The sequence below is a fragment of the Furipterus horrens genome, unplaced genomic scaffold, assembly GCF_987537825.1.
Source record: "Furipterus horrens unplaced genomic scaffold, mFurHor1.1.pri manual_scaffold_11, whole genome shotgun sequence".
NCBI classification, from domain to species: Eukaryota; Metazoa; Chordata; class Mammalia; order Chiroptera; family Furipteridae; genus Furipterus; species Furipterus horrens.
The window spans coordinates 71,871,204-71,891,984 of NW_028327181.1; the positions used below are offsets into that span (position 1 = coordinate 71,871,204).

At 37.0% G+C, this 20,781-nt stretch overlaps 1 protein-coding gene across 1 annotated transcript in view; it reads right to left on the reverse strand.

The window, feature by feature from the left end:
- The window catches only part of STXBP4 (syntaxin binding protein 4), a 130,784-nt gene that overhangs the window by 99,649 nt on the left and 10,354 nt on the right, over window positions 1-20,781 (reverse strand). The window contains exons 4-7 of the mRNA XM_090257359.1: window positions 18,442-18,574; window positions 8,285-8,391; window positions 7,879-8,098; window positions 6,830-6,908 (exon numbers count right to left, since the gene is read on the reverse strand). Of these exons, the coding sequence (XP_090113485.1) occupies window positions 6,830-6,908; window positions 7,879-8,098; window positions 8,285-8,391; window positions 18,442-18,574 (539 nt within the window). The remainder of the gene's footprint in view (window positions 1-6,829; window positions 6,909-7,878; window positions 8,099-8,284; window positions 8,392-18,441; window positions 18,575-20,781) is intronic.

The window sequence follows — 20,781 nt, forward strand, 5'->3', positions numbered from 1 at the left end:
GTTTACATATAAACTATAACAGACTTGTAACTTCTTGTACTAAAAAAAAAAATCTTATTTCTTATTTTACAGCAGGGTTATATTTCAAGTAGTATGAATGGACTTTCAAGAGCACCTTCTCAATCTACCCTGATTATTTAGATAAGCCTTTGTCCCTGTTGCATGAGTAAGACCCCAGGTGCCATCTGGGACTAGAACTTGAAAAAAATTATTTGTTTTAATATGCCAAAGTTGGTAAAACAAATTCCTGTAATACACGTCAATCCTTATAGCTAAATTGTCTCTATTCTAAATACACTTTTAAATGATATTTTACTAGTTCTACATAGAAACAAGAGGAAGAGAAAAAACTTTTTAAAATGTCACATCTTTATGCAGTGTTTTAATTTTTTTAAATTTCTCAGAGCATCTGTCTCTAAGCACAAAATGATTTGCATTCTCCTAAGAACATAAGAAGCGCATATGAAAATAAATAGTCTTCCTCTAAACCTTTAACACATCGTTCACATTCTATGTAAAATCTTGAATATAGCTTATATGTGTCAAGATCATAAAAAATGGCTACTGACTTTTAGATTCAAATGGAATCAAACGTTGAGAAAGACTGATTTGGGTATGAGAGAATTTTTGCAATTCTGATAAAAAGCAAGTTTCCTTTATTAATGTGACACCTAATTGTTGACCATGGGATAAAAAATGCCATATGCATTTTTTTCCCTCTTAAATGTAACTGCCGAACCAGCTTTCCACTCTCCTTGCTTGGCGCCCTGCCGATACAATGGCTTTCATTTCTCCATTGCAAACCTTGCCGTCAGTGTTTGGCTTCATTGTGTATCAGGGGGCACAGACCCGTGTTTGATTCAGTTCAGTTTGGTTCGGTAACATTAAGAGAAATTCTCTACCAAACCGCAAGTGTGGCATAAAAGAGGAGCATGGAGTGGGGTCATCTGACAGACCAAACAGCAGAGAAGTCAAACTCTACTTTTCATTTTTAAGGTTTGGACTTGTGAGGCTTGACGATGACTCAGCTTAATGCCTGACCTACCTACGATAAAGACACACTCCCACTCGTCAGCAGCCGTCCGTCTCGAGAGACGATGGTGTAGCTTCTTAAGAGTCTATCTGCACCGCCGAGAATGGCTGTGCAATCCAACTCGGGAGTGACACGGTATCTGTCTCCTCCCGTGTTGAATTGACATCTTGTGATGACGCTGGAGTGTCCTCTCCAGTGAAGCTGAAGCTACAGAGCCTGGGCAGGGTGATATGGAGGGTCTGCTGTTGCCCATGCAGCAGACCCCCCCTCTCTTCGCAGCTGAAGGATCCAAGGGAAAGACGGAGTCAATACAGCTTGGCTTCAGGTGCGCCGCAGGAGTTGCCGGTGTTGACTACAACGTCAAACCGCCTTAGGGACTCCGGCTCCGGATTTTCTGTCGGGGTTTACTCCCTTAGCCTTTCCCCTGAAGAGGTATGCCGCAAGGCAGCGGAGGTTTTTTGGAGTCAGAGTTTTCCTTCTCTGATGTGCCCTGACTGGAAGATCGAACCAGCGACACTTAGCTCGCAGGCCGACGCTCAATCCACTGAGCCAAACCAGCCAGGGTAAACACTCCCACTAGGTAAAGCTAATTAGGGTGGCCGACCAAGCCAAGCCCTGGGCATGCACACGCAGTTCACGCCTGACTATACAGCCTTGGAGAGGCGTGGAGGTGAGAGAGATCAGGCAGACAGCGGGAGGCGCAGGGACACACGCACCGTCCACACCCGCTTAGACATGCACTCTCAGTTACGGTTTTCTATATCTAAGCTTAAAAATTTGCTGTGCAACAGTAGAAATACCACAAGATTAGCTCTTATTTATGCTTACTTTTAGTCAGGCAGTGCATTAAGTACTTTGCATATATAAGCTCATTAATCTTTAAAATAACCACAATGAAGGTGTTATCGTTCCCATCCTAAAGACGAAGAGGCCGACTCAGGTCCAAAAAGGTAGAGAAACTAGCTCGAGATCACACAGCTCGTAGGTGACCATGTTAGGGTTCTACTTTTTGTGACTCCTCGAGTCAATGTTCTTAAATGTGTCACTACCCTTCACTGTCAGTTTTCTCTTCTGTACAGTAGGGAGAATAAAACAGACCAACTTGAAGGCATTGTAAAGGTAAAATCAAAATCACAGAAAACTGCTATGAATACTGACACAGAGACATTGTATTTAAATAGGAGATTCAATGTAAAATTATACTAACCTTCCATTTAATAATATGCATCATGGCTTAACTAAATCTCACTTTCTTTTTGCCAACCTTCCCCTACCCCTTTACTTCTGAAGCAAAACCGCAGGAGGATCTGAGCAGAAACCCAGCACGCTTTGGTAATTCCGAGTGGCCTGACCCGAAAAGCCCCTCACAGACAGCTCTCCCCATTTGCCTGTGGCATCTCTCAATTTCAGCCTCAAACTCTATTTCTTTGCTCTTCTCTCAGGGAGTGAGACTTTTCAAAGTGCGGCTTATTATTCTCTTGGATCTTCTCTTCCTGTTTCTCTTTTCAAGAACAGAAGAAAGGGAATGTTTTATAAGGATAGGATCAATACCATTTGGTTAATTCTATGAACTCTCCAGGGGTATTTTTCCCTATCATTACTTTGTTTCAATTACAAAAGCCTTAGGGCAGAAGACTTAAGGCTTGTGTTATGCTACAGCCAAAGTCATGATAGCATTTCTTCTTTTTTCTTTCTACTTGCAATTCATTCATTCATTCACCTATTTATTTTAAATCAAATTTATTGGGATGACATTGGTTAATAAAACTATACAGGTTCCAGGGGTACAATTCTATAACACATCATCTGTATATTGTATTGTGTGTTTACCACCCAAAGTAAAATTTCCTTCCATCACCATTTATCCCCCTATTACCCACTCCTCTCTTGCCCACCCTCCATTCCCTCTGGTAATCACCATACTGTTGTCTGAGTTTTTTAATTTTTCCTTAGTCTGTTCCTATTTTGTTAGTTTATTTTGTTCATTAGATTCCACATATGAGTGAAATCATATGGTATCTGTCTTTCTCTGACTGGCTTATTCACTTAGCATAATACCCTCCAGGTTCATCCACGCTGTTGCAAAAAGTCAGATTTCCTTCTTTTTTATGGCTGAGTGGTATTTCATGGTGTACATGTGCCACAGCTGTTTTATCTACTCATCTACTGATGGGCACTTGGGCTGCTTCCAAATCTTGGCTACTGTAAATAATGATGCAATGAGCATAGAGGGTTGATAGTATCTCTCTATGCAATGATTCTTTACTAATTTCCGTAGTAATGCCTTTAGTATGCTTTTAACTCAGAAGCTCATGTGTTATGCAGCTGATGGCAATAAAAAAGAACTCTGGATTCTGAAATAAAAAGTTTATATAATGCAATAGTTTAAAAAATGTGGATTTAAACATTCCTAACCAGTTTTACGCTTTGGAATGATTTTGAGATGGGAAATGGGGTAGATCTGACTCACTAAGTTTATTTTTGTTGAGGTTAACATTAAAACTCATCTATATTTTTTGAATAAATACCAACTGGCTGAAGTAGGCTACATGCCATGGTTAAGGATATAATTTGTGAACAATCTATAGTTAAGCACTGATAACAGACACATCACAATGTATGTAAGTTACTTATAGATAATTTAGGGTTGACTGCTTTTCCCCCCCAGAAACATCTGGCCTACTATATCGATGTGGAAGAAAATGGGACTAAATCAATGCTATTTCTACCCCAGAAAAATGTTCCATTTTAATGGTATTTTAATACTCACTTTATATACAGCTCAATCACTCAAATATATTTTCATTAAATTATTTTTCTATTATAAAATCTAGCATTGTTTCTTATAGTCACTGATATAAATTTACTTCAATTTTCTCATTATTGCAAGATCCCTTTGCTCTATTCAGATCTGCCCCATAGGGTTACCTGACTTCTAGCTCATCCTTAGTTCCTTGCTTTTGCTCATGGTGCTTCCTTCACTTAGGATGATTTCCTACCTTCACTTGTCAATTGAGGTTTCCCACCTCCTTCAAGATCTGTATTTTATGGGACTTTTGCAAAGAAATTCTGTCTATTGTGACAAATCTTTTATTATGTCCTAATTTTAGAGCTAGAAGGGAATATGCAAAATTTAAATAAAGTATAAAAACTTTCACTCCTGCTCTAAAAACAGGTTCTAGAATATTATCTAAGCTACATTCTAGTCAGCAAATTCTGTAATATTAATAAAAACAGCAAAATTTGCTCAACTTATACTATGTACCAATTACAGTGCTAAGTGACTGACATTTATGATCTTGTTTAATACTCATAACAATCCCATTAGGCAACTATTTCAAGATTACATAGCTAAGCAGCTGAGAGCAAAGATTTGAACCTCTAAGTGAGACAGGATAGGGGTAACATTGGACTCGCTCTTGACTAAAAACACTCCATCTTAGGGACTCAACTATGACTCCTTACTTTCCATAATATTCTATAGTTGAAACTAACCTGACTGCATCCTTAAAGGAAAGAATGTATGATGATAACACCCTTTATGAACACCATGTTCTGCAAAAAAAGTTGTTTTGTCAAGGAAATGATAACTAGAATACTGTGCAAGCATTATTTTACAGGCCTTTTGAATGGTCCACTGCCCATGGATCAATTGCCATTAGATGATGATCATGTGACAGCTGACCTCATCCTCATTCCCAAGCCCCATGCTCACCCCAAGGGCCCTGTACAAGTGATCCACAAGGACCCCTCGGGAGCTCAACTTCTCTTTTCTGGTCAGGTCCCTTGTGCACAAGCTCTTTTCAATAAACTCTTATGTGCTTGATCTTGTACTGAGTTCAGCGCTCTTCTCTATGACATTGAGACTCAAGAACCTGGCATTTAGGGTCCGGTGACATCAGTTTCCACCCAGAGCCTAGTGATTAACCATGGTGCCTTTCCTACATCACTCAGGCCACTGATGACTTTCTTTCCTTAGTCCACTTCATTTGCGCTTTATGCTATTCGTTCAAATATGTCATCCTCAAGAGAGCAGAGTATGCTCCTAGGGCACTAAAAGCACCCCTACCCTGTGCTAGTTCACACAGGGTACTGCAAACTGCAGTTCCTTGATAAAATAAACACACATACACATAAGCGCACACACACATTTCTTCCTCGAATCTGAACAATGAAGGTTTTTAACCCCATGTTTTATTTCACAATATATTATTAAACATCTCACAGAAAATATCCTAATGCCTTCATAATTCCTACTGTACTATGTTTTCTACACATGACATACTCAGTAAATGCTTACTGAATAAATTTTAGCTAAAAGAAGCACCGAGTAGTTCAATTACTTTCAATATTAAAACCATGTTACATAAATGTGTCCTCACCATTGTTTGCTTCTTTGATTTATCTTTTTCCCTCACATGGGGTCACAGTTTAATATAAAAATACTATATCAAGAGAATAAAAATTAACTATGTAAAGAGAATAAACTAATAAAATTTCTAGGAGTCAATAAATTCCACTAAGTAAAAAGGGTTACAGCTGAGTATGCAAAAGTTTATTCTTATATTATTAATTATTATATTATTTTCCATACAAACAACTGTAAACCTTCCCACCCTGTATAGTTTTTTAACTGTTGTATTTAACTTTTGGAAATAATTTAAGGGGACTAATTTTTCTTCATATTTGAGACAATATACACTTCACAGTTTGATAAAAATACTTTTCCTCAAGGTAGTTTACAGTCTTTTATTATTTTAAACAGTCAGTAAATCATTTCATGGTAGTTAAAAACCAATAATATTGAATTCACAATACTGATGGTCTTTTAAATTTATATCTATATAATATCTTCAAAAAAAAAAAACCCCACCCCAAAATACTTAAGCCATTCTCCCTTCTACAATTTTTCTGAAAGGTGCATTTAATATTGTTGGCAGCCGTCCGTCTCGAGAGACGATGGTGTAGCTTCTTAAGAGTCTATCTGCACCGCCGAGAATGGCTGTGCAGTCCGACTCGGGAGTGACATGGTATCTGTCTCCTCCCGTGTTGAATCAACATCTTGCGATGACGCTGGAGTGTCCTCTCCAGTGAAGCTGAAGCTACAGAGCCTGGGCAGGGTGATATGGAGGGTCTGCTGTTGCCCATGCAGCAGACCCCCCCTCTCTTCGCAGCTGAAGGGTCCAAGGGAAAGACGGAGTCAATACAGCTTGGCTTCAGGTGCGCCGCAGGAGTTGCCGGTGTTGACTACAACGTCCAACCGCCTTAGGGACTCCGGCTCCGGATTTTCTGTCGGGGTTTACTCCCTTAGCCTTTCCCCTGAAGAGGTATGCCGCAAGGCAGCGGAGGTTTTTTGGAGTCAGAGTTTTCCTTCTCTGATGTGCCCTGACTGGAAGATCGAACCAGCGACACTTAGCTCGCAGGCCAACGCTCAATCCACTGAGCCAAACCAGCCAGTATTTCACTTAAAGGCCAAGGCAACCTAATCTTGATTTATAAAAGAGTTTTCATTACTTGGTTTCAACAGTTCGTTGGTTATTACAGCTTCATACACCCTGTTATGATAATACATCTTTGAAAATTTCAACCCTTTGTTCAGGAAAATTTCCAATAAAAGTCATAATCTAACAGGGACCACTACACAATGCATTCATTTTGCTCTTTTATTCACTGAAGAAAAAAAAGACTTAATGCATCCTTCTTTGAAGTCTATTAAGTCACATTATGTACTCCTCATTGAGAGAGAGAGTAATTGAAAAAAAAATAACAGGAAAGAGGAATTAAATGTGCATTTACCTGTATTAGGCATATCCACAGAGCTGTGGTCCAAAGAGGTAATAGGAGTCTGTTCTGTTTTCTTGTATCCAACTTTCAACTATGAAAGAAAATGAATATGAAATGTCATTTTCTAAAGTAGGTCAAAGACCAGACTAGAAGCTCATGCTACCATAAAAAGAATAAAGTGATTAAAGCAACAGTCAAAAAATATATATAAAACCTCAAACAATTTGGTATATTCATCCTCAAACAAATTCAGAATTGAAGGTAATGACTGCTTTCAGCTCTACCATCCAAGGACAACAAAATATAAGACCACGTACTTTGTCTTAGTAAAGGTTAATTATAACCACAAATGAAAAAGTGTAAGGGGCTGATGAAAAATCTTCTACTCTGTATCTGATTAGCATATACATGAAACTGAAGCTACCTTTGACAAATTATATTTCACTGACTGAAAGCCTACCTGAATTTCCTATTTTACTTTACAGCTAACAGAAATTTAAAGAATAGATACTCTATTTTATAACTTTGACTTATTAGAGTACTATAGCAACTAGTTATTGATTGTATTTATTTTGATGTAGAAACTCCCCCTTTTGTGTGCATCTGCTAGGGTGAATTATATTCTAGCATCCACACGTGAGGAACAAAATCCACCTACACTGAATGATTAAGATTAGCCTCACTAGGTAGAAAAGAAGCTAAGAAGCATAAAGAAACACTGTTTGTCTTCAACCAGGAAACAGAAATAATAATGAACTGAACCATATTATAGACTGTCTGAAAATAAAAATGACATTCTTAACATAGTTTAGAGTGATATCTAGGCATAGCTTTGTGATGCCATTCCTGATAATGGTTTTCCAGACAAACAACACACCGACTTGAAAAAGTACATATTGATTGAGAGCACAGCATAAAAATCTTAAAAAAAAAGACCTGTCAAGGAAATACCAGTTTGCCAGCAAACTGTACTACCAAAAATTAAAATTCTATATGTATATCACAAACATAAAAACATAGAGGATTTATGACTACATCAGTAAACAGTAATTTAAGATTACCTGATTTTCCTTAAAAGAAGGTAAAATAGTGTCTGTAGTGTGGGGAGTGGATGAGGTCTTTGGAATTAGTATTTCCGGGGGAGAAGAAAGAAGACTAAATGTTGAGGTTTGAGGTCCATATAATCCTGACGTTTGTAAAAGGGATGTACATGATGGGTTTTCTGGATGACTGCTGTCAGATTTTTGTCTTATGAATGCTATCTCCCAAGCAGATTCTGACCTAACATTAAAAAGAAATCACTTTATGAATAGATTATTGATATAGTACAATTGAATTCTAAGATAATGTTTCACATATTATTTTAAAATATTTCTTTTAGGGTCTAAAGTACTTACGACATTGTAAATTACTATTTTAAGGAGACATGCTACATGATTCATTTCATCCTATGGATAGAATAGTTACCTCAACTTGGCTCTGGTAATTATGCTTTTTGCTTCTTCAAATGATACACCGATCATAGATTCCTTGTTTATTGAGACAAGTTGATCTCCTGGCTTCAAACGTCCATCCTAACAAAAACAGTAACATTTGTAAAGAAACTGAGGATGATTTTTTTTTTAAATAACTGATACAATTAAAGCAAAGTTTTTAGTGAATTATGTCTTAAAGAAAGAGTATAAAGAAAATCTTAGACAAAGAATCTCAATAACAGAAAGCTTTGATTAAAGCCTTGCTTGCTAATATACATGAATGAATAGGAATAGTTCATGTATATCTTGAATAAACTTGCACACTAAGGAATTCTGAATATTTGAAGACAAAACCCGGCACACAAAGAAAAGAGACCTGTTTGAAAAGCTTGGTACTATGAGACAGATATAGCTCTGACTCTATGATAAAGAAGGCTACATAATCCCAGAATATTTCAGAACACAAGACTGATTCACTTTAGTTTCTGAGCATTCCTGCATCTTTCATCCCACCAAACCATCAAGATTTATTCCACAGTATGAATTTTAAAAAATTCAATCAAGGATCTTAATTATATTGATACTACCCATATTTCAGCTCCCGATCAAACACCTGTACTGGATCTACTATCTGTCCTGTGACTCAGGACTAATTAGTTGTACATTTAGCTTCAGTCTTGCCCTACTAATAATGGCTACTTCTAACTAGCTGTCTGGCATTATCTTTGTTAAGTCTAAGCTCTCCTTCTAACTAATCTAACTGAGTAAGACAGAGCATATGAATTACAAGATTTAATGTAGTTGTTAGGCGAATTTCTCAGTCTCCATCTGTCTTCTCTCTAAATTCAAACTGGAAAAGAATGAGCTCTCTTCATTCTCAGTTCCTAAGATACTTCTGAATTTATTAGTTGTACAAGGACAGTCATTATTTAATTAACTAAGGAGGAAGCTCATATGGTTAAAAGGCCAGACTTCCACCGTGATGGCATTTAAGTAACTTCCACAAATTCAAGGAAATACATTTCTTCAGTCTTATCTAAGATATACTGCTTAGATAAGTCTTTGATCTGAAATGCATTATACATAATAATGGTGATTTATAGTTACTTTACTGATAAATAACTAGTTATTTTTGTTTTTTAAAGACATTTAGTGTTAACTCTTACACTGAATACTGAGTATAAACAAAACTATTAAATAAATATACAATTTTTATCAAAAAATGTTGCGGTAACATGTTATCTCAAATATTGTATAAAAGATACAATCTAAACACATAATTACCCTATGATATTTCTGAATTATAAACATTATAAAACATTAAACTAAAAAGGTAATTTTACTTAATAATATATAAAATTTAAAAACTAATTTTGACTTTGTAAATATATGATTAGCAAAGTTGAAGATCATAACACACAACTGCTATATTAACAGATGATTTTTTTCTCCTATCTGATTAATGTATGGGGAGTAAGACACAGTAGTAATGCTGGGAAGTCTAAGCAACATGGAGAAAGTATTTATAATACGGATTCCACATGTTCAGTAAAATGAAAGAGCTGATTTTGTAAGATTTTACAAACACAGGTCCATATTGCTGGGCCCAAATCATATTACAGAGTTTGGTTACACATGCATTTAAATCAAGTATACACAGAGTATACTTAGACACTTATGTACATTAGCATGCAATTTAATATGCTTAATTTGAGTTTGGGGACAGCCATTCACTCATTCAAGGTTAAGGTGAAATGATAACAAACAAGAAGAACCACCTTTTGGCCATAGGCAAAAAAAAAATAAGACCAAGAAAAGTTAGGGAAGGATAAAAACATTCTGCAGTGCTTATTTCTGGGAGGAAGGGTGGAGAATATAATCTGGAGAAGGCACACAGGAAGCCTCAATAGTACTTGAATTTTCTACTTCGTAAGTCAAGTGGTGAACTCTTAAGTAGATCCACAGGTATCCATTTTCTTATTATGCTTCATAAGTTAGATATATTTTCCAATATCCTTTTGTATGCATCAAATATTACCCTATAAAAAAGAATATAAATTCTCCGCCCCCCCCACCCCCAAATAAAAAGAAAGCTCATGTAATTTGCCCAACTATGGGTCTGACTAGCTAAATCATATTTTGGTTCTATATTCCAAATCTGGTATCCAAAGTAGAGGTCAAACAGAGAATTTTTAATCTAATTTTAAAATAAATTAACTAATAAAATTAAATAGATGTTACTGTTAAATCCATATACAGAAGAGGGGATCCAAAAAAATTAGAATTATCTTCTGAAGGGCAGGCCCCTTGTAGTACAGGCTTCCCCTACCGGGTGTGAGCTCCAGGAACCCATCTGTATCAGTGTACCAAATGGCGTTGTTGTGAGAGGCTGCGTTCAGCTTCAGTGATTTTTTTTTTTTTTTTGAAGATTCAATTCATTTGCCCATTTCCTGACGAGTGACTTACAAGTGCACCTGCCCACACTGCACTGAGTGTTCAGCAGTTTTAGACAAAAATAGCATGACCCCCATGTCTTACCCTCCCTGTTCACCTGATCTCACCTTGGGCGACTTTTGTTTCCCCAGATGAAAACAGTCCTCAAAGAGAAATGTTTTGCTGATGTAGAAGAGGTGAAACAAAAATGGCATAAGCACTAAAAGGTATCAAAATCAATGCATTCCAAAACTGTTCTGAACAGTGGAAAAAATGTCTTGATAGGTGTATCGCATCAAATGGAGAATATGTTGAAGATGACTGAAGTTTAAAAACATAAGAATATTTTATAAATAAATTCTGGTTTTTGGGGTCCCCCCTCATAGACCTGTATCCTAAAGCCTGGAACAATTTAGGGGGACAAAGGGAAAAATAAAGAAAGCGTTGCTTCATTGGAGCAAACCATTTAAAAGTCACTGATACCCTGGCTGGTATGGCTCAGTGGATTGAACACCAGCCTGTGAACCAAAGGGTCGCTTGTTTAATTCCCAGTCAGGGCACATGCCTGGGTTGCAGGCCAGGTCCTCGGGTTGGGGGCACACGAGAGGGAACCACACATTGATATTTCTCTCCCTCTTTTTCTCCCTCCCTTCACCTCTCTCTAAAAATAAATAAAATCTTTTTAAAAAGTAAGTAAATAAAAGTCACTGACAAGGAAAGAAAGGTCCACTTAGAAACGAGGTGATAGGTATTAAATATTAAGTTACTTCGTGCTAATTCTTGGAATTACAGTTCCTTCCAGTAAACTTTCTTGAAAAGAGGGAATTCTACAATGACGACTCTACGTCAGATGGCCACTCAAGTGTCTTTCCTTGGGGCAGGAGCTTGCAGAGGCATGGGTGAAGTGGAAAGAGCACATGGCTGGGCAGCCAGATGGACCTGAATTCCAGAGTGAGCTCTCTGACTTGCTAGCTAACTGTTCATAAACAATGAGAGAAAGAGAAGGTAGGGGATGGGGAGGCACACAATCTCCTCCACAAAAAAAGCATATCACTAAATTCTGAAGTGTCTGAGGCAGCTCCTGTATCTGTGTATCTTAGAGAAATCACAGTCGGTTGTCAGGGTTGCAGATGGAAAGGCTACAGAAAACAGAAGCAGGCAGCAGGGTTTAGGCTGACCTATGACCTCCCACATTGTCTTCTCAGGCTGTGTGACCAGTGTCAGCCATGCAGAGGGAAAGGCTCTCATAAGGGCAGTTTAACATACCTTATATTAAAGTACATTGATGTATTTAAGTAGCATGTTCAAGCAGGATAGGAGTCAGAGAAGGGAGGAAAAACACTGCCTTCCGACTATGGCTTCTGTATTTATATATATATGATGTTTCTAAAAAGTATTCACAGCAGTGGTTTTTTTCTTTCTTTCTTTGTTTCCTAGAATAAAATCTTAGCTGATCATGTGAATTTCTGAACCTGTTTAAAAGTCAGAACCTGCAAACTAAAACAAAGCTATTTCTGTAAAAGTCTGGCATTCAAAACCAGTGAATTCTGCCCCAGATGGATTAATGTATATGTGAAGATTCTAACTTCAGAGGCCTCTTCCACACTGTCTAGATTCTGATTCAGCAGTTACTGAGCAACTAACTATACAACATGATAGGCAAGGTGCCAAGCACTTTCACGTGCCCAGGTTCAGAGTCTAAAATCTTCAGGCTGACATTTATAAAGATGTTGAAATAATAATGTATTCCCGACTACTTGAATACTCCTATTATAAACTATCAACACTGTTCATTTCAGAGTGTAAAGACTATTAGATCATTTTCTGAATAACACGTTCCCTTATCAGAAACCATCTATACTGTCTGATGGATTTAACTAACTCATTATTCCTAAATACTAAGGGCTTCTCCTGCAAGCCTTTGGATCCTTTCCCACAGTGCCATAAACTGTCAACGGGAGGTGTCCTCCTTTCATCACCAGTTATTGATGAGACTCTAAGTGAGTTGTTTAACCTCTGTGAGACTCCATTTTCTTAGCTGTTAAGTGGGGATAAACACCTATCACACAAGGTTGATGTCATAGTTAAATAACATATAAAACCCCAGCACACTCTAGGTGTTAAACACAAGGCAGTTGAATAAGAATCCCAGATGTGTTATGGGCAGTTTTCACAGTGATAGCAAATTTAATCCTGTTACTCCCAAGTGAAGAACCTGTGATGCTTGCCCACTGGTAGGAAAGTTGAAACTCCTTAACTTCCCAAACCCAGCAAAACAAACTATGTGCAATCTACTTTTTCTAGCCTCATCATCCACCTGCCTTTCTCAGCATATATATTCTTCATTCTATTTTCAGAAAATGTTCTTCAAACACTAATGCTTTTACACGTACTAATTTCTGCCTAGAACGACACCACCCACCCTGTCACTTCGCTATCTGATGAACTCTCACTTGAACTTCACAGCCAAAATCAAACATTATCTCGGCGGTAAATTTTCCCCAAGTCCCTAGATTTACTTAATGATTCCTTTCTCTTTGTTCCAAAAGCTCTTTTAATTGCCTAAACTGTTGCATTGACTTTGTACTGTCCTTATTTTTGACTATCCTTATACCCTTTTTCCTCTCATTAGAGCAGGGGTCCCCAGTCTCCCTCCTGTGGATGCCACCTGAGCTCCACCTCTGTCTCCCACCCCCTCCTGGGCCTGAGCTCAGGCCTCCTGTCTCCCCACATCCCACCCTGGTCTGGTGGAAAAACTGTCTTCCACGAAACTGGTCCCTGGTGCCAGAAAGGTTGGGGACCGCTACATGAGAGCATATTAATTCAGCAACTCCTAAACAAGTACCGCTGATTCTCAGTTGGCCAGACCATGTCCTTTTCATGGTTGTTTCCCCCGGCATAGTGCCAGGTACCTAATCAGGTCTAGGAAACAGAGGACATGAAGGTGGCTTTGCAGAAATAACAATGGCAAAGGAGGACAGAGAGTGACATTGCAAAGTGAATCCTCTTGGCTGCTATTCCTTAGCCCCACCAATGGGACTGGTTTCTTTACCCTTTTCCATCCAGAGGCCTTCAGTCTTTCTGTCTAAAAAGCCTTGATCCCAGTTCCCATGACATGCCCAGCATGTTCTGAACACAGACTTCCTCTGAAAGTTAAAAATGTCCTACTTCAGTCCTTTGAGAATGATGGCTAACCATTAGTACCTATATTTTTGTGATCTTTGTTTATATCTATGGGGTTTGGCAAAAAGAGTCCTGAATTTATCAAATCTAAAATGTCAATTATAAGATAGGCCATTATTGTAAATATCATTAAGAGAAAAAATGCTGCCAATTACATTATAACATTGATTATAAGACTCATCTCAACTGCAGAGAGAGAAAATAATAATACAGTAGTCTCTCTCTATATCACAGTTCACTTATCATGGCCTTACTGTATTGTGGGATTTTTAAAAAATATTATATTTAATTATTTATCACAGATTTTTCGCTATGTCACGGGATTTTGCTGTACTGTATACATATGTTTTTAAAGTTACGTAGGTTTAAGAGTGTAGAATAAATGTAAGGTTCCTACTTCGTAGAGGGTCTAGAATGTTAATACCCACAATAAGTGAGGGAATACTGTAATGTATCAGGTTTGAAGAAAAGCATTCGATTCCTGCCTGCTTTCCTTATATTATTAGCAGAAAAACAAAGAAACAAACTAAAAATATTAAAAAGCTTCAAAGTGTTATCCTAATCTGACACAAGGGGCCAAGGAGGAAGCACCTTGGCGTTGGCCCAGATGGGGCAGTAAAACGGTACACAGATCAGCAAGTCTCAGAAACGTGGCAGACTAAGGCGTCACTCATTCACTCACAAATATTAGCTGAGCAGTAAGTACGTGTCAGGCATCGCACTGAGGGCTAAGAGTTTTATTCAGGTAGGATCTCTGCACTTAGGAAACATACTCTCTTGTGGTTCAGTTAATAAAACTCTCACAGATATCAGTTTATGATTACAAACTGAGAGAAGGCAACAGGAGCCTGGAGCACATGCAGGAATAAAAAAACTGGGGGGCGGGGGCGGGGGCAGGAACCCACTTCTTAGAAAGTGGTCTTTGAATTGATATCTGGAAGTAATAAGAAATCACGTGGCGGGAGAGGGGCTGTTCCCAGTCAGAGAGAACAGCACAGATGAGAAAGAACTTGGGTCCCTCCAGGAGCTGAAAGAATGCCACTCTGGAAGCATAAAGATGAAGAGCCAGAGAAGTCATGAGCAGAGGTCCCATTCTATTGAATACAGAGCCTTGTAGGCAACTAATGTTAGTGAGACAGGCTGGGAGGAAAACAGGCATGTGCAAACAGGCAGACAACGCTAGTGTGAGGTCTGATGAAAACTGATGGCAGTTTAAGCTCTGGTGGTGGTAGTGGAGATCAAGAAGACTGCTGGGTTCGAGAAATACTGAGAGAGTAAAAAATCCGCAGTATGTGCTAATGAACTGGATATGGGTGTTAGGAAGAGGTAGAAGTGAGGATGCTGTTAGGTTTTTCTGACTTTGTGCAACTAGAAGGTGTCCTCTGCCAAGACTGGAAACGCCGGAAGAGGGCTTGTTTGGGAAGAGATGGGCAGATGATGGTGTGGTGTGACTGTGAGTCTTATCACAAATAGGTTGAGTTTGAGACGGCTTTTAAGAGATCCAAGTGGGAATGTTGACGAGGCAACTGGACACATGGGTATGAAGCTGGAAGGAGTAGCTAGGCCAGAAAAAGGCCTAAGATCAAACGCTGATGACTCCAGACTGATACAGACTAGCTAGGGAGATGAAAAGGGACTTAAGAGTTCTCATGTTTCCTTAATTCTGTACCTAGTACACTTCTTTTCAACCTATAGGCTGCCTTTAGATCTTAAAGCTGGGATAATCTTCTCTCCTACTTGAACTAGAAATATGTTTTCAAGATATCACAAGTTTGAACTCTGAATATGTTCTTCAAAGGAACACACTATTTTGGTTACTGAAGCAGAACTGTATTTCGTATTTGCCAGTCAAAAACATTTGTGTGTGTGTGTACGGGGGTGGGGAGGTGGGGGAGCTGGGGGTGGTGGCAACAGCTAACCATCATTAAAGATTCCTTCTGAGTTCCAATATTTCCCTAACATAAGAAATTTAGGGATATAAATGGAATATAATCCATCTATAATCTCAATATTGCCTATATTGTTAGTTCTGAATATGTTAAAATTAGAGGAAGTCAAAGCGCTTATATGCATTTTAAAAACATTAGCAGTTGCTCAGTTCAACACTTAACAAGGACAACCTTATAGCCTGAATACTCCTACTATGCAGAAATTTTGTGCAGATTAGGAGTTTATTAACATTCCAACACAGTATTTAGAACATAGTAAATGCTATTATAATTAAAACTTTAAAAAAAATAAAATAGCACCCATTTTGTATTTTCAGAGTAAATATGCATAGAACTCTCTACCATAAGGAAGTACACACAGATAAGTTAGGTACTGTAAACTTATTTATTCTCTGTCTATACCTTTATTCTGGCTGTTCTCTTGGACAAGACCAGGTATAGTCAAAGAACATTAATAACTCTGTGCTGCTCTCTAGTGGTAAATATACAAAATAGTTCATTACAGGGTTTTGCTTTTTCATACCCTTTCAAGCAATGGAATTCTAAGAAAACCAGTAAGAGAAAGTATATATTATGAATATAATTTCTTAGTCTGCTATTACTGACCGTTGATTAAGAATCATTCACCACTGCCATCAATTTATTACTTTAATTACAAATATTTGTCATGGACTATAAAAGCACAAATTGATACTTGTCTTAAAAGCAAAATCTTATCACTTTTTAGGTACTGTAATCTATTATTACATTATATCAAGTGGTTTAAGAAATACCGTAGCTATACTGAACACACACACACACATCTCAGCTTCAAAACTGAATACTAAAGATTTCAATTCTTAAAAGAAAAATTTCATTTTTGTTTGAATTTAAGTTTATCATTTAAATATGTTCTTATCTGGTTAACAATTTAAACTCAATAGCCAAAAGTTTATATTTTTATAATATTGCAAACTTGTTGTGCATATTTACAAATCATGTATTTGGAAGATACCTTATTATCTCAACAAGCCTGAAACAAAATCATTTCTATTATTTTGGAAGTTATTACTAAAACTAATGTTTTTCCTAACAAAGAAAAAAATACAGTAGAATAGATAAACTGCTTGCTAAACAAGTGTTTTGGGTAGGAATGGGGATAAGAGTAGGGCTATTTATTCAACCAAAAGAAGTAGAATAAGAAAACAGTATGAACAAACCTAATGATAAGAGAATCCTTTCTCATACTATGCAGCTTGATACTATGTTAAATTCTTTATACTCTATATATTTCCAAAAAGTACAGGAGGTAATGTTCAGTAAAAGACACATGTAATCAATCACATTAATAAAACAAAAATGACAATTAAGTCCAAGAGAGATGAGAATGCAAATAGTAATCAGTGTGTCAACTAAATTGCTGGGATTGTGCTTCAGATTTGGATCTGAGCTTCCCAGCAGCCAGAGGGAAAAGGAACTCATGCTTTATATATTTCTTACATGGAGGAAGAAAGTAAGACTTTCCATTGGGTTAGCCACAAAGTCTGTATGGTATTTTCTGTAAAATTAAAGATACATTTTTCATTTCCACCAATAATTTTATTTTGAGTATCTCTGCTATCTCCCATGTGGTACAACACTGATTGTTCTCAGTTAATATCTCGATCTGATCACTATCAACTTCAACTGGTCTACCTGACCGTGGAGCATCGTCCAAGTGAGAAGTCGTCAGCACAAAACTTTGCAACCACTTTAGACAGGTTTGATCACCTTCTCCATAAGCAGTATACAACTTTTTTGTATGTGTTTCAGTTGCATTTTTACTTTTCTTGAAATAACAAAGCATAATATGCCAAAAATGTTGCATATTTTCTTCCGTCTTCAATATTAAAATGGCTACACAAATATTCACCAATTCTGATAAGTGTTTTTAAAGAAATGCACACTGATATGACAGCTGTCACAATACAATCTAACAAAATTATTTCAAATGAAGTTAAAGACAACTAAGAGCTGCTAGAGCCATCTTTCTGAAAAAAGCAAACAAACATTTTGGCCAGCCCAATAATTGCTAAAAAGGATATTTTCTAGTCTTAATTCTAAATCTAATTTCTCATGTGGGCAGCTAATTAGTGATATAATTAACAAACTCAACAAGAATTACTATAAATTCAGAAATGAATGAATTTTATTTCTGAGTGTTTTTATTTTGTTTTGCATTTGGGAGAATCTAAAAGAATATAATTCAAGTGATCCAACTTATTCCAAACTCAAGGCAGTGGATAGATAACATGTCTCCAAATATAATTTCTCTCAACCAAAAACAAGATAAGAGTTGAACAGCTTATAATGTAAAAAATAAAACCTTAAGTTGGAACCTTAAATCTGTTATTTTCATATTTATTTCATATTCATTTCTTAGGTTAAAGGTCCTTGAGGGTAAAAGTCTATTTTCCAGTTCCTTTGTACCTTTCACTGAGAAATGGTCACGGTGGGCCCTGAACTAATGCTAAAAACATACTGAGGAACTACAAAAATAAACCTCGTCACTAGTGGTTTTGTTTTTCTGGTGAAAGGTTTTTTGTTTTGTTTTCTTCATTTTTACCTTATAACAGTCTCCGCCAGGAACAATTTCCTGAATATACACAAAGGGACCTTCGTTCCGGTTAATTCCTCCCAGGATCTTCAGACCAAGGCCTATTTCCTTGGTAACTGTAATCATTTGAAAGGCAGGATCCCTAAGATAAAGTAAATAAGCACTCACAGGTTAGCCCAGAGATCCTACTTTTTCTTTAAACTGCTTGTTCAATCAAATTCTTAGATCTAGATAACTCAGAGTACTCAGTACATATTAGCAACTACATTTTAAAAACTGCGGTGAAACAAAAGCTATCAAATGGATTTTCTTACCTGTATTTTTAATTTTCTCTACAAAACAATCAATCTATAAAAGAAATTATAGCAATAATGCTTATTTCTTTGGAGAAGAAAAATACTTTTAGAATATTATTGAGATAAAATTTTAAATTTATTAGAGGTGACTAAAAAGATTTGCTTTTAATGATTTTTAGACTCCACAGAAGAATTTCAATACTAAATATTTTAATGAGTTAGGTAAGTGACTTTAAAAGACAGGTACATGGCCTTTTAAAACAATATAAATATAACCTCCATTTGAGTTGCAAGAAAAAAAAAGTTTATCTTTTTAATTTGGAAAGAGTATCTTTCTGGTATAAGCACTTGCTCCAGCTGCAGGTTCTGTCAGACATAAGAGCAATACTGTTAGAAAAGAAAAATCTGTCAAAAGAATTCTGTGAAAGTTACATTTTTGAACACTCTGGTCAGACCATTTACTTTTACTGACTAATAAAGTTTGAAATAAGGCTTAGGGTTGCCTGCTTATCTATTATGTACTGGGTATTGTGCTGAATAATACACATATGTTATACCATTCCATGTAGCATTTATAACATCATTTAGGGTTGCATTACACTAAATTCGGCTCTAGTCAGAAGGCCTATCTATTAGTAGCCAAAAAAGGAAAGGACTGAGTCCAAAATGTTCTACTGCCGTGGATTTCAGAACTTTGACCCATTTTTGATGGGATATTAGGTGATAAGGGCATAAGGGAAGGAAGCCTACAAGTGGAAGAGATAAAAGAGAGGACAAAGGCATCTCATTAGGCACCTCCAGTAATCTGTAAATGTGAGTTTCCATTAATGGGGACACACATAATCTCCAGCACATATTTTTGTTTCAGTAAAGGACCCCTCTTTTTCTAATCTGAATAGGGTATCTATTGTCAACACAGTAGTGCTGTGAGGGTCCTATTTTTAAATTCCCCTATTGTTAAGAATTCATATTACTTTTTTTTTTTTTTTTTACTATTAAAAATAATTCTGCTACTCAACTTTAATCATAATAAAAAATTACAAGTAAAAACTAGGCTGGGCTAATGCTATTCACCTATCAAATGAACATAAATGTAAAACTTTGATAATACACTCTGATGACAAGGCTGTGGGAAAAGAGATAGTCCTGTACATTGTTGGTGGAATGCAAAATGGTATAACCCCTAAAAAGGGGATTTGGTAACCTCTAAACTTACCCTCTAATTAAGCAATACCATTTCTTGGAATCTATACCAAAGATACTCTGGCAAAAATATATGAGTGACTTGATACTAGGTTATTCATTTTGGCATAAATGCAAATGTCCATCAATAAAACACTGGCTGAATAAACTATTGTACATCCACATGATAAAATACTACACAGTATAACAAGATACAAGGAAGATCTTTATAAATTTGATATGAAGTGATCATCAGGATATAATTTTAAGTTAAAAAAAGGCAAGGTCAAAACAGTCCATATAATATGCTACCTTTTTGTTAGGAATAAGCTGGCAAGTGCAGCCTGGGAGCTAGAGCTTCGGTGTTTTGGGAAGCTTACCTTACTCCTATGACTTTCTTATGGGCCTGATTTGCCCTGAGTAGTGGAAAAGATCTCTGTGCTGTCCCAGAGAGTAAAACTGGTTAGCACCAAGACATGGAGCTCTTTGCACATGACACAGCTAGGCCTGGCTGGTGCCCTTGGAGACTGGGACCCTTCCAGTGCTCCCAGGACGATGCATCAAGGAAAGATACCGTGAGTTTAAATGGCCTGACACCCCTCTCAAGGGAAGACCTGTGAACCTGAGTCAAAGGGCTGGTATACACTTGTTTACTGTGCAAGCAAGACTCGATGTCTACTGTAGAGTGGAACCTTGCACAGAATAAATCGCTTTGAGAATAAAGATATGTAATTATGTGTGCATATACACATATATAACATCTATGTATATTTATATGTATATGTTTACTTATGCAAAAAGAAACATTGAAAACAAACCAAGAATAAAATGGGTTATCGATGGGAGGACTGAGGTCACAGAGCGAAGGGCA